The sequence below is a fragment of the Oenanthe melanoleuca genome, chromosome Z (genome assembly GCF_029582105.1).
Source record: "Oenanthe melanoleuca isolate GR-GAL-2019-014 chromosome Z, OMel1.0, whole genome shotgun sequence".
Lineage (NCBI taxonomy): Eukaryota > Metazoa > Chordata > Aves > Passeriformes > Muscicapidae > Oenanthe > Oenanthe melanoleuca.
This window is the reverse complement of record NC_079362.1, coordinates 73,276,753-73,290,330: the sequence shown is the minus strand read 5'-3', so window position 1 is coordinate 73,290,330 and position 13,578 is coordinate 73,276,753. Positions and strand designations below refer to the sequence as shown.

Sequence of the window (13,578 nt, the reverse complement as noted above, 5' to 3'; positions counted from 1 at the left end):
TGTTGGCAAACAGGCTGCTGGCAGGGAGGTGGGGAGAGGGGCAGCAGAACAGAAAAGGCTTCTTGGGGAGGACACTGGACATTCTCTACCTGCTGGGATGGAGCACTGAGCAGCAGAGACGGAGCTCCAAGAGAAAAAAGTGTCATTTGTTAGACACAAAGGGCCCAGATACTGATCTTGGTTGGTGAGAGAAAGGAGGTTGGAGCAGAAGGTGGAGAAAGTAAAATGGTGCTGAGCAGGTATCAGGTGCTGAGAGGGCAAGGGTTAAACATGACAAGCTCGAAGATAGAGCTGGGCAAACAAAATAACAGACTCTCTGTTGCATGAAGTCATATGAAAAAGTAACCAAAGATACCTCTACCTAAATATACTCCCCTGTCCCCAGGTTATTAGAGCACATCAAACTTTGTCTCTACTTTACCCCATCCAGCAAACAGCTGAGGACACAAAAGCTACACTACCCCTCCTGCCTTAAAAAGAAATTACCTGAGACATTACAACACCTCCATCCCAGAGTCATGCTCTGATGCCAGGATCAACACACAGATGGTCTGCCTGCCCTGCTCCCTGCTGCACCCTGGCAGCTCCACGCCTTGGAGCATCCTGCAGGCTTCCCTGCCTCCTGGCTCTGCATGGACACGTGTGCTCCCAACCAAATTACCTCATCTGGACTGGATTGAGCTTTCCAAGTCAAAATAAATACAGCACATAGGAACTGGCAGTGATTTTCAAAGATTTAAGTTGGGTCCTTCTCAATTTTCACTCAGCACTTTGTACATTTTTTTTTCTCTGCTACAAAATTGGGGGCATTTTATATTCCCTGCTCCAATACATATTTTATAAACCCACCTCTTAATGCAGTTAATATTTTGGTTCCAAAGTTAACCGGTTAAAACACATATTAATAGATTTCGCATGGAAAAAAGGAAAAAAAAAAAAAAAAAGCAAAATAAAAATAAAAAGAAAAAAAGGTAGGTGAAAGAAATGCTGGGGGAAGAAAAATAGCAGTGGTGTTTGGAATGGCTCTGGAGCCAAGACAGCAAACCTGGTCTTTTTAATGGGACCACCCACATGAGAAAGACCTTAAGCTCTTACTCACGTGTGTTATGTTCACTGCAGTGTAATTCAAAGTCCAGAGGGGAGTTAGAAAAAGTAATAGTGGGGTTTATTAAGGGCTTAGCAGATGAGACAAAGTGCTGGGTTCCCACCAGAGGCCATTCTCAAATTTGCCAGCAGAATATAATGTGATCTCTAGTCTGGTTCAAGAAACAAAGGAGCAGGAAGACTCTGCTGCTGGAACAACCTGCCATTGCCTGCCTGGACTTTGCAGAAGTCAACCATGGTTCAGCAGCTTTTCCTGAATATGTGTGTTGGGATTTTTCCAGAGGTGAATAGCATCACCTCCTCTAAACACATTTCTGATTTCCAAACCAAAGAAAACCCCAGAAAACCCCAGCACCCCTTCCAAAGGTCTCTATTAAAACAGCATTTGAGGTTGTGGTATTTTGTCCAAACAACAACCTATAGAGGAATCGTAATTATTTAAAAATAATTTTTTAATTCACCAAACCTTTATGTGTTATGAATTGCTAAGTTGGGTTGGCTGAGTCAAGTTCATTTCCAGGTCATAATTAAAAATATTACCAGTGAGGAAAATGTTTATGATGCTATAAGTGCCAATATTAGACAAACTAAGAAGTAATAAAGGAAAGAGAAGTTTAGAAAGCCACTTAAAAAAGAGAAGTGGATTGAGTTAGATCTCCCAGCAATGGCAAAGCTAGGCTCTTAGATTACTAGCCCCTATTGCTTTCTCCAGCCTGCTGAAATACTCCCATCAGCAAAATCCTGTCATTAGATTTAGCGATGGCATCTCCAAGGACAGAGCAACAGCCACGTGCAGGATTGCCTGTATCAGTATCCCTTCTCTCTGGGATTACACTGTTTGTATCCTAGCCTCTAGGAAAGAGGATGATATATATCAGCAGAGGAAGGAGGAAAGGGACTATAGGGAGGGGCAGAAGATGGCAAAATCTGGTGCCCAACATGAAACATTTAAGCCCTAAACTTCCAGGGGGATATGATCCTACCCTGCAGTGTTGCTATTTTTTTTTTGCCACAGAAATTAAAAAGAAGGACTTTTCCTGGTGTCACTGCAGGCCATGGAGGATAAATCCAAATGACAGGGCTTAAGTTATGAATATGGGGAATTAGAGATGAGAAGTAAAGCAGCTTATAATGACTCTCCCTTTTGCTCTTTGGATCCAGTATTGATTTTGAAATGCCCTGTCTTCATCCTAACAGCTTCTTGAAAATACAGCTTGAGAGTTTCTTCACCTTGCAGCCTCTTCAACATGATTTGATAATGATAAAAAGAGAACATGAAAGCTCTTGCATCAGGTATTATGATATTCATTCATTCTCTTGTTTTCTAAGCATAACCACTGACCTGCTGGGAGGGTGTTGAGAGGGACATTTCAATTAACTTCCTTATGAGGATAGCCAGTGTTCAACTCAGAGCCTCCATTCACAGCAGTGTCAGTGCAGGGAGAGAGACATGGGTGCCTTGACAACACCTCATTCAGCCAGTCATCTAAAGTCCAGCCACAGGACTGCCCTGCAAAAATCTTGCAACAGCTCTGACCTTGCAGCACCCAGTAAGGCAAAGTTCGTGGAAAGTGGTTACCAAACCCTTGTCATCTTGTTCACAAAGATATTCAGGCAGCCTCAGGATACTCACACAATTCTTGCCCCACAACACTACAGAAAACACAAGTATCCATATCCAAATGGAAACTTTTGTTTTCCCCTGACCAACACATGACACGGTAAAAGATCGAGTACTCAGTGAGTACTGAGGAGCACATAGGGTTGGAAAAGTTAATTTTATCCTCTATTCTGACCCTGAGGTGAGGCAAACACATTTCCCACTTAGTTGCAAAACATTTTAACCTCTTTTTAAAGTGCTTAACATCTACTACCAAAATAGCCAAGATGGGCATCTTTGTTGGGACAAAACACCAGGCCACATCCCTCACAGCTTTTCTGTTTGCTCTCAGTGTTGTGCAGGTGGGCTCTAACTCATCCCAAAAAGGGAGTGAAATAACTACCCGTCAAATAACTCACCTCCTTGGAGAGATAAGGCTGAGAAGGAAAACTAAGGTGAAACAACTTGGCTGAGTGTGTACAGGAGATCAGTGAGGGAGAATGAGAGTCAATTTCCTGTCTCCTACTCCAATACTCAGCTGCTAGATTTATCCTGCTGTCTTCCAAAAATGAACTTCACTACTCAAGGACAGACAGTAAGGTTTCCTGTGGATTTTCACTTTCCTCTCTGTGTTTTTCCTCAACAAAAGAAAAGCCATTAATATTCAATCATTCCTGCATGTAAGATGCAGTTGCTAAAATGGTTTTGCACTTAACAGCCTCCAGTTGTAGACTAAATTGATGACACTTAAAACATGCCCAGGAGCCATAGCAGAATGATCCTATTACAGTAGTGCCTTAGTAATGTTGTGTTAGTTAAGGTTATGTTGGCTGGTTCTGAGGGTTTATAACCCAGCTGTGAATGTATTCTCCAGGCTGGGACCAGTTGCCAAGGGGATTTATTCCTGCAGCGAATCATATGGCTTTTTGGGTTGTTTTTTTTCTTTTCCAGCTACTTTAGATCACAATTTTGTCTGCTTCTTTTTAAGATACAACATGAAAAGAAAAAGAATAAAACATCCCTCAGTCACGGGGCAAGTAGGAGCTGTACTATATTCCAAGCTGGAGTTAACCTACCTCAGGCAATCCCTACCCCATGCCAATATCCAAGTACTCCCCACTTTAACATGAAGGATGTCGGTGCTGCTTTCACTGCATTCTTTATAAGGGAGCTGAGGTTTTGCAGGAATTAAATCATGATTGGTTGAGTAGGAAACTGAGCATCTCTGAAGGGTGAGCTGACTCCATAGGGACTGAACATCTTTTTTTTCCACCTGCTTTAAAGACTTTCAAACTACAGCATGAATGATTTCTCCTCTGCACGAGGGATTTTTTTTTTTTCTACTGCTTCTACAAAGACCACTTTGGTTACAGTTCTGTTTGACAGAGATTTCTGAGTGGTTTCCAGGAGGTAATGTTTTAAACACTGATTTGGCCTATATAAGGAGACTTTAAACCCAAGGTACACATGTATCTACTCTCACTTACCAAACCAGACTTGTGTGCAAGAATAAGAAACCCAGGAAGTGGGATATAGTAGAGAGTAAAAAGACATAAGGAACAAAGGCCTATTTGGATGGAGCAATGCAGAATTTCCTGTCACCATGGTCAACCCAAAAGCAGAACAAGCTCCCCAAGAGCCTGAGCTGATGGAAAATTTAACTGAATATACTTTCCACGTATAACCAGTGTCAGAACCAAATATTTGCTGAATGCAGAGCAAACATATTGGGTACAATTCCAGACAGATGACCTGCTGAAATATAGGACCTGAATTTCATTGTCTTGACATTGACTGTGGTGCAATGTCAGTAAAAGGAGGGTGCAACCTGCCACCATTCTGCTTGGGTTGCATTTTGCACCCATGCTGACTGAGACAGGCGTGAAGTGCTCCACAAAGCTTCGAGCACGACACTCCAACCAACAAGGCAGGTCCTGCTCTCCATCTGCCACCCTCCACAAAGCCTTTGCACTTCCCTTGCACCTCACAGCTCCCAGCAGCTCTGAGCAGGCCACTCAGTTTACATGAACCTTGGAGGAGATGGGATCTAGATTCACGTGGCATCTGTCATCTAAATGGTGGCTGATTGAGGCTGACCCTGCCGCAGTGTCTTCACATGCTGGCATCTGCTAAGGGGAAATGGGAACAGGACAGGGTGGGAAAGGCAGCAGAGCTGGGACTGTTCTCTTCAGGAGAAGAAAAAGTTATGTGGAGATCTCATAGCAACATTCCAGTATGTGAGGGGAGCCCAGAGAGGTGCTGGACAGGTGCTCTTCATCAGGAGCTGCAGTGATAGGATTAGGAGCATAGGATACAAGGTAAAAGGAGAAATTTAGGATAGATGTCAGGAGGAAAATTTTTGCTGTGAGGGTGGTGAGACACTATTACAGGTTGCCCAGGGAGGTTGTGGATGCCCCAGCCCTGGCATTCTCAAAGCCATGTTCAATAAGGCCTTGAGCAACCTGGTCTGGTGGGAGGCATCCCTGCCCATGGCAGATGGAGTTGGGACTAGATGGTCTCTAAGATCCATTCCAACCCCTTAACATTCTATGATTCTGTGATTCCATGAGAGGCAGCCAGAAGATCAGAGAATAATGAGGAAAATGGTCATTTCTATAATAAAATGGACATTTTCATAATAAAATGGACATGTCCAAATCTTCACCCAGGCTTTTTCCTCATCCATCTGCATGTTGTTGTGAGTCTCCTCACATCAGGTAAGCTGCTAAGGTACAGGGTATTGGATCACTCTTTTCCCTCTCCATCCATGCAGAGAGATCAGTGAAAAAAAAAATAAATTAATTCTCCCTGGGATTTCAAAGTTTAAGTTCCACAACACTGCATTTTCTTTAGCTGCTTTAGCTCTCTTTTAACACACTGGTGCATGTTTGCCTTTGAGGAGTATAAATGACACTTTCAAATTCAGCATTTGAGGCCGGAATGACAATTGATAACAATAATATTTTTCATGTGAGCAACACTTTTCATTCAGAGGGCTCTCAAATTTCTTTAAAAACAGTATGGTTTCCCTTCATCCAGCACCAAAATGAACCAACCTCCCAGGTGGAACAAAGGACCCATCAATGCAAGGTGGCAGTACACAGCAATTTAGGGCAGGAAGTCAAGAATTATGTGTCCCACTGAAGGCAGAGGGTCAAGTAAAGTTGGCAGAAAGCATATCCTGAATGAGAGCCTGGACAAAACATCATCACCAGCTCCAGCTCAGGAGGGAAGGTGCCATGGGATCATCACTCACTAGAAAAGGTCAGAGCCCCAGTCTTTACGTCTTGAACAGGGGCAGGGCACTGTGTTAATGCACACATTCAGAAGTGCCTCAAAAGAAAAAGAAAAAAGGCAGTTTGCTGACTACACTTCTGAAGCCTTTGCTGCAACAAAAAGAAAGGGCACTATGAGTTTTTTGGTCTCCCTTTTCCTGTAGAAAGGAAAGGTTCTATTGAACTTCAGTCTGCACTGTGCTACACTTTACAGGAAGACCAACCCACTCTGAAATTAATATGAACAGTAAGAGGAGACCACAAGGTGGAAAACTCTTGAAGTGAGTACAAGACTATTCACAAAATGAGTGAGAAAAGGAAATAAGTGACTATAAAAGGTCATTAGAAATGTCAGTTTAAAATGGCATTGTGTGAAGGGAGGTGTAACCCACTTCCAGACAAACCTACCACAGCTGAACTTGCCGAGGACACCCATAACCTCAATGTATTTTGTTCAGAGGAAATTTAGGAAATTTCTTTCATAATATTTTCACTCTAAAACTTACATGAATCCAAAGAATGGGAACTAATCCACCCAGCTTCCATTTCACAACTGCTTCAATTCCTCCTGACAGATGAATGAAACTAAAAGAATTTCCCAGACACCAGGAATGCAGATGCTGAGCAGCAGATCCAGGTATTACCTGGACACAACTGCTGTATTGGGAGGTACTGAGAAAAGGCATCTGGGGCATCTCTTGTTCAAACACCTCTTGTCCCCAGACAGATCTCACTGAGAGGATTCTAGCTTTTATAAAACATTTCTGTGATTAAATTTTCTGCAGCTTTTTGGTTCACCAAGTGAAATTTCTTTCCCTTTAGAGCACCACCAGAAAGCAAAGGTGATCCATCTTGCTGAGTACAACACCTGTATCATGGAAGGGTGAAACACTCTGATGTGGCAGGAAGAACAAGATGCACAAGTATTACATGAATATTTTGAAAAATTAAAAATTTAATTCATTGGAAAAGCATTATGACAGAAGTATAAGGAATGCTTTTAATAGGCACCAGAGCCAAAAGGGATGTGTTTATCAGTGGTGCTATATATAACACTTCTATGAGTTCTCAACGACTAGAACACTTTCCTACAGTTCCAAGTTCTTACTATGATCTTCTGCCCTGCTTTATTAAATCAGCAAAGTATTTTTAAGAGCCCTTTACTGCCCAGATACCTCAGACATTCAACAGCTTCTCTCTATGAATTTTACTTCTTGTTTTCTTTATAACCTGTGCAGAATCCAATGATTTTTTTCAAGCAGAGATTCAAACTCTGCCATAAATAGGGGCAAAGGAGATGGTGGACAATATACCCTCACCCTATAATTCTCTCCTCCTGCTTCATTCCACCCATGTAATTCCAGTTAGCGAATGCTTTCACTTATCTTTATTACTCTTATTTTTTTTTTTCAGAGAGAAACATTAACTGAGGGGGTATGATCCAGATTTGCTCAGATGAAGTACAGGAGCCTTTGCACTCCTTCATTTCATGCCTCAGTGCATTTCTTGCTAACAAGTGGAAAAATGCAAGAGAGAGCCAGCCAGTCTAAGGCAGATTCTCCAAAATTTTGTCTCAGTCCTCTGCTACACCCTCGGCAGATATTACAGTGCTGGCTGCCAAAGGAACTTAGCTCTGACACAATTCAGCCCAGGCCAGTTAGCTATTTAAAGGGTGGGTTTATTTATACACTTCTCACCCTCCTCCCCTGCAAACTCCCACCCTGATTTTTTTTAAGATGGGAATTTATCAGTAGACCTGAGCATGTAAAATTTGACAGCAGCTTACCAGACAATTTCTATTGGTCCCTTCATCTTTGCTGTTACTTTTATTCTTCTATAAATTCCTTCAACCATTAAACAGTGTTATTCCCACAACAACTTTGGCAAAGATCAAAATAGTGTGTCAGGTTTGCTCCAATTTTCTACTGCTTCCTGCCAGGTAATGAAGAGCTAGATGGAGACAAAAGATGTTTTTCTTTCCTTTTCTGTCCTAAAGGATTTTGTCCTGGAATTCTACACAGCCAGTGAAAACATTTTAAAAAGTAATTAAGATGGACTTTGTGGGGTGGGAAGGTTGTGGAGATTGGTTTCAGTCCAGTACTTAAGTCATTGTGCTCTTGCTGAAACAATGACAACATCAATGGAGAGCACTTTTTAAAAAGAATCTGTAACTGCTATGGAAACCAGAAAAATTATTAATTAAACTACTGTTTACTCTCAGCAGATCTCTGGTGACAGAAAGCTGTGTTCTGACATATGTATGTATATATATAAAGTCTGCAAACCCCAGTCCAGTGACTTGGAGAGAGGAGTTTGACTTCCCACAACTGTTTTGCACAATATGTACATCACTGCATGCCTCACCTTAACAGTGCAGTGTTTTCTTCAAGGAATCCATGCATCCTCAAAAAGGGTGCTTGATTTAGGCTCTGCTTGGTGCAACTGAAGTCTCAGAGAGCTAAGCTCCTGGTTAGTCTCACCAGCTGTTGAATCCTGCTGCAACCAGGACCTTAAAATGGATTTAAAATCCTATCCTTGTGAGGACTGCATATGCATTAGATTATACTGAAATCTACTTCAGTTTGAAAAGAAAAACAAATTGTCAGACAAACAAAAAAAGTCTGAGAGAGATTATTTAATCCCTAACACTGAGTTCAACCTTTGGAAAGAGTCAAAATCTCATGAGGCTTCAGGGGAAAGGAGGACACTCAGATGAGGCCGAAGCAGCCCACAGGGGAAGCTGCCTATTTCATTTCTGGAACATGGGCCATGTGCATCTATTTTTAGCTTTGAACTGAGTTCCTCTGCCTCCTGCCAGAAGTCCTGAGCCCTGTGCTGGTGCAGTGAAAGCAGTGGCTCATCCATTCTCTAATAGCTTTTACTTCTTAATAAAGAGCAGCACTTAGGCAAAGGATGAGGTTACTGTCGGAGGGGTCATGATTAATAATGATTAATCTGATCCTTGCCAACATGAACTGGATCCACCATTCACTAAATAATTACTCTGCAGCATGGATACCATTTCCAGAGGAGGCATGCGTTTGGCATATTAAAACCAAGACCGAACACACGGAAGGAAAAGGGCACCTGACTTCTCACTAACACTTGAACTTGTGGGAACCACCAGAAAAGTTAAGCAAAGAGGGAAAAAAAACCAAGAAAAAAACCCCTACAACAACAACTTCAAATCAAAGGATAAGAGCAGTTAAACACTGATGAACCACCCACCTTTTGGGAGAAGCAATGGAAAGCAAATAAAACTAAACCCTCAGAAGGCAGAGCTGCACGTGCTGAGGATATGGAGCACTCTGCTACTTCTGGCTCTTAACCTTATGCATAACTCTAATATGCACATTATTTGCCCACCCACACATTTCCCTCCTGTTCTTAAATTACATTTTTGTTTTCCTCAGAAAGCACACAGATGAAATTGCTCCCTGGGAAACATCTTTCCTTCTTTGTGTTAGTATGCTACTTGGCACAAGGAAATCCTAGTCCAGGATTGCCATTCTTAAACGACAATGCACCTCAAATAATAAGCAACATTATAACTTTATAACATTATGGAGAAGCATAAACTAATGGGAATCTAATAAGCATTCCAAATGGCATATATGAACCTTACAATTACAGAAGGATGCTTGTGGTGCAGAGACTTGGTTCTGGGCCTCAGAGCATGTATAAATTTTACTCCCACAAAGCACACAAACAACAAGCAATGGCGCCAAAGGCAGATAAGGACACGGAGGTTTTGCTGGCAAGAGGTGGTCTTATCTGGGGACTCCTCTCAGTCATCCTGCTTCCCTGACCCAAAGCTTCCTCTAGACCATCCATGAGGGATGTTAATCTAGTTCTTCAGGGCACTTAGCTCTATTCTCTTTGAGGTTTTCAAAGATTTTGAGGGATTTATATTGCACTGTTTACCCTTCCACCTCATCATGCAGGGTTTGATTTGGACTGGGAGGCCACAGAACACAGACCACCAGTCCCTCTCCTGGTCTGGTGCAAAGCCAACAGGAAGGTTGAGTTCCTTGTGCCTGCTGTGAAATCCCAGCCCCATGTAAGCCTGTTTGGACTTCTGCCCTTGACAGGTCTGTCTTTTACACACTGGTGACCTGCACCATGGAAAATACCACAAAGATAGTTGGTGTCTTTGACTACCAAACTCAGGGAAGCAGGGCTTAGTTCCGTTGCTTTTAGAGGCATCCTGAAGAATTACAGAATATTCTGAGTTGGGAGGGGCCCACAAAGACCATCAAGTGCAACTCCTGGCCCTGCACTGGCACCCCAACAATCCCTGTGCATCCCTGAGAGCAGTGTCCAAATGCTCCTGGAGCTCTGGCAGGTTTGGTGCTGTGACCATTCCCTGGGGAGCCTGGGCAGTGCCTCTGGGGAAAGAAGGTTTTCCTGATATGCAGCCTAAACCTCCTCTGATTCAGTTTCATGCTGTTTCCTCAAGTCCTGTCTGCTCATGAGAGTGGTGAATCAGTGTCTGTCCCTCCTCTTCCCCTCACAAGGAAGCTGTAATTGCAATGAAGTCTCCCCTCAGCCTCCTCTTCTCCAGGATGAAGTAAGAAATGCTGGTAAATTAAATCCTTGGCAATGAGGTTATGATTTGGTGTACCTGGCGATTTTCCTAGTGAGGCAGTATGTTTAGGATTTTTCGCCGGTTTCCAAATTGACTTGAAGGAATTAAAGAAAAATAAACTCTTTGCAAAGCAATCATCTTTCACAAAAAATTTCAGCTGAAAAGTGATTTTAAAGTGATTTTGGTGATTTTAAAACCAAACCTTTAAATAGCTAATGGTATAAAAACCACATACCTATTTATTCATATATTCATGCAAATGAAAACTAAGTTGCATTTTCACAAAACTTTATGGAGGCACCAGAAACACAAAGCAAGGTAGGAAAAAAAAAAAAAAGAAAAAAAATATACCCCAACAACTATAACAATAATGAAGGTAAATCTTTAAAATCTGAGACAGGGTGCAGGAGGTAGGGGTAGAGCTCTGCAGACAAAACTAAACCTAGTGCACTGTTTTTCCTCTTCACAAAGTGAAACAAGCTGTTTCTAAAATAATGCTTCCTTGGTCTTCTGGCAATTAGTGTCCTGGAGGATTAGCCTACAATCATTGGCAAGTGTTTGCCTTTCCCAGCCCATGTCACCATAGAAGTCTGTGTTTATCTACAAGGCCCAGGGGATAATTTATAAGCTGAGCTGAGGTCCTGCATTCACAGACAAATGTTCCACACTGCCACCCACCCTCCTGTAATAGTTTCCTCCCCATCTACCTCCTATGCCCTGAAATATAGACAGGACCCTGCCAGGGGCATGAGCTTTGCAGACTCTGAAGCAAGCATTTACTAAGTAATTTATGTTGGTACAGCAAATAAAGAGGTACTGATATGGTCAACACATCATCAGGCATCAAAAATTAGATTTCAGGAAGTAACTGAATGCAAAAAATACTTTATCACTGTTCCAGAAAAAATCAAAGAGAATGAGATATCTTTTCCCCTCCAAAAAACTGTTGCCTACACTCTAATTGAAATATTGTTATTTGTGAGTTTTAGGTCTACTACCTAGGGTTTGCTAGAGAGAGTGCTTTTTAAAACCTCTCAGCCATCCAACTTTATTTCTAATCTATACTGCCAATGATTTAACTGTGTTCTGGTCACCTCCTAGACTTAAAGAGATTCAATCAGAGTACATCAAAATACAAAAGACTATGGTTAGTATAAGTGTTTATTTGTAAGTGAATTTTCCCCTGATGTGTTAGAATCTCAAAATGAGAATATTAGGCTTGCATTTGAGACAATGGGAAGCTAGTCTTTTAAAGGAAAATAATATGAATCCTTGTCGTGATTGTAAACTGACGATGTAGCTCATGACAATTAATTTGTCAATTTGAAAGTTCTAATAAAAGCACCCAAGCAAAACAAAGCAAGCCAATGCAAGACTCAATTCTAGAAAGAATTTGTAAATGTGGCCAACATTCCATACAGCACAGAATACTACAGAACAGGTACATGGATGGATGGATAGATTTATAGATAAGACAGATCTGTTCTCAGATCTCAAACATTAACAAAACAGGGCTTAGAGACACTTTTATTAATTAAAGTTGAAGAACATACAGGTTGAAGGTGAAAACCACCTTTTTTTCCCTGAGAATTCAACTCTTTTCTCTTCCAGAAGCATTCTGGAGCATCATGGACACGGGTTTGAATCTGCCTCAGGTCTAAACCCAGTCACAGGTTGCCCACAAGGTACATTAGAGAGCAAAGTTATTTGGTAATTGAGACCAACTGCTTCACTCTGCCACACTTGACATTGGGTGACCTGATTTAATGAAATGTTTATGCTCAAATCAAATTTTATTTCATATTTGGAAAGAATGATCTCCAGATTCAAACTTATCTTAAGCTACAAAGACAGGAGGCCATAAGAACAAAAAAAAATTGTCAGGGATGAACTTGGTTAGTCTGAATAAGTGCCAAGTGGTAGGGGCAAGGAAGAGACCACCAGCTGGGTGTTATTCCAAGCACAGCCAATCTCACTTGCAATTATTGAACCCTACCAGCAATCCCACCAATGTCAATTTGGCCAATTTTAGAATAAGGGGCCATTCATCCCAAGTAATGAATATTGAAACCTGGCCATCAGTTTGTGAACAAGTTTTTACATGTCTGTCATGAGGAACCTCAATAAAGAATGTCCTTGTGATGGTGTCACTTCAGAACAAAAGCATGCAATGAACTACCACCCATCCAGGCAGCTACAGTAGGAGACCAAAGGTTGCATGCATTTAGCCAGCAAGGAAATGCAATATTCTTTAAGAAAGGCATTGCCTGGAGTGGATTTTATAAAGAAACAGAATTCATGAATAAATAAACCAGATGGGAATAAGCCAGACTAGGGCATTAACATCTCTTAGTGCAATGAATCCCCAATCTTGCTTGAGGGTTTTTCTACAAATAACAAACACAAAAACATTAATGTTGTACCACTGTCAATCACACCAAGTACTCTGTTCGTGTCCAGGAACTCTGATATGCAACAACACTGATCAAATCTACCAGACATTAAGACATTCTTAGATTTCACCAGTTAAGGTACATATTGACTGACCTGATCTGAGTCTTTCACTTGAGAACTTTTCCCTTTTCTGCAACCACAACTCATAAGCAGTTTTGCATCTCCAATGACTTTTCCCTATAAGAGATAAGGAAGGAAAAACATCAGCACAATCTGAAACACTGAAGACCAAGAGGCTTGTATTTGTGATCAGAGAGGGGGAAGAAAGGGCATTAGGAAAGTCTGTGGACTCTTCCTGTGCTGCTGGGAGGTTCACTTTCAGGAGGGGATCTCCCAAACTGCCAAGAAAACTTTATCCCCGAAGGATAATATCACAACATTAGGGAAGTCACACAGAGGTAGAAGAAAAGCAAAATTGTAGGAAAAGACAGTAGGAAAGCAAAGCTGAAAAGAAACATGTCATTTTAACTCATGGTTTTAACCCATACACTTGTGTGAGCAGAAACATGTCTAGCATGCTCAGACAGTACAAATACCAAATTGCAGTGACTTGCAGA

At 41.6% G+C, this 13,578-nt stretch overlaps 1 protein-coding gene across 2 annotated transcripts in view; it reads right to left on the bottom strand.

The window, feature by feature from the left end:
- Positions 1–13,578, bottom strand: part of SETBP1 (SET binding protein 1) — a 266,971-nt gene that overhangs the window by 202,420 nt on the left and 50,973 nt on the right. Inside the window, exon 3 of one of the 2 annotated variants that reach the window (XM_056513669.1) lies at positions 13,115–13,198. The exons of the other annotated variant lie outside the window; for it this stretch is intronic. Coding sequence (XP_056369644.1) covers positions 13,115–13,198 — 84 coding nt within the window. The remainder of the gene's footprint in view (positions 1–13,114; positions 13,199–13,578) is intronic. 2 annotated transcript variants of the gene reach the window in all.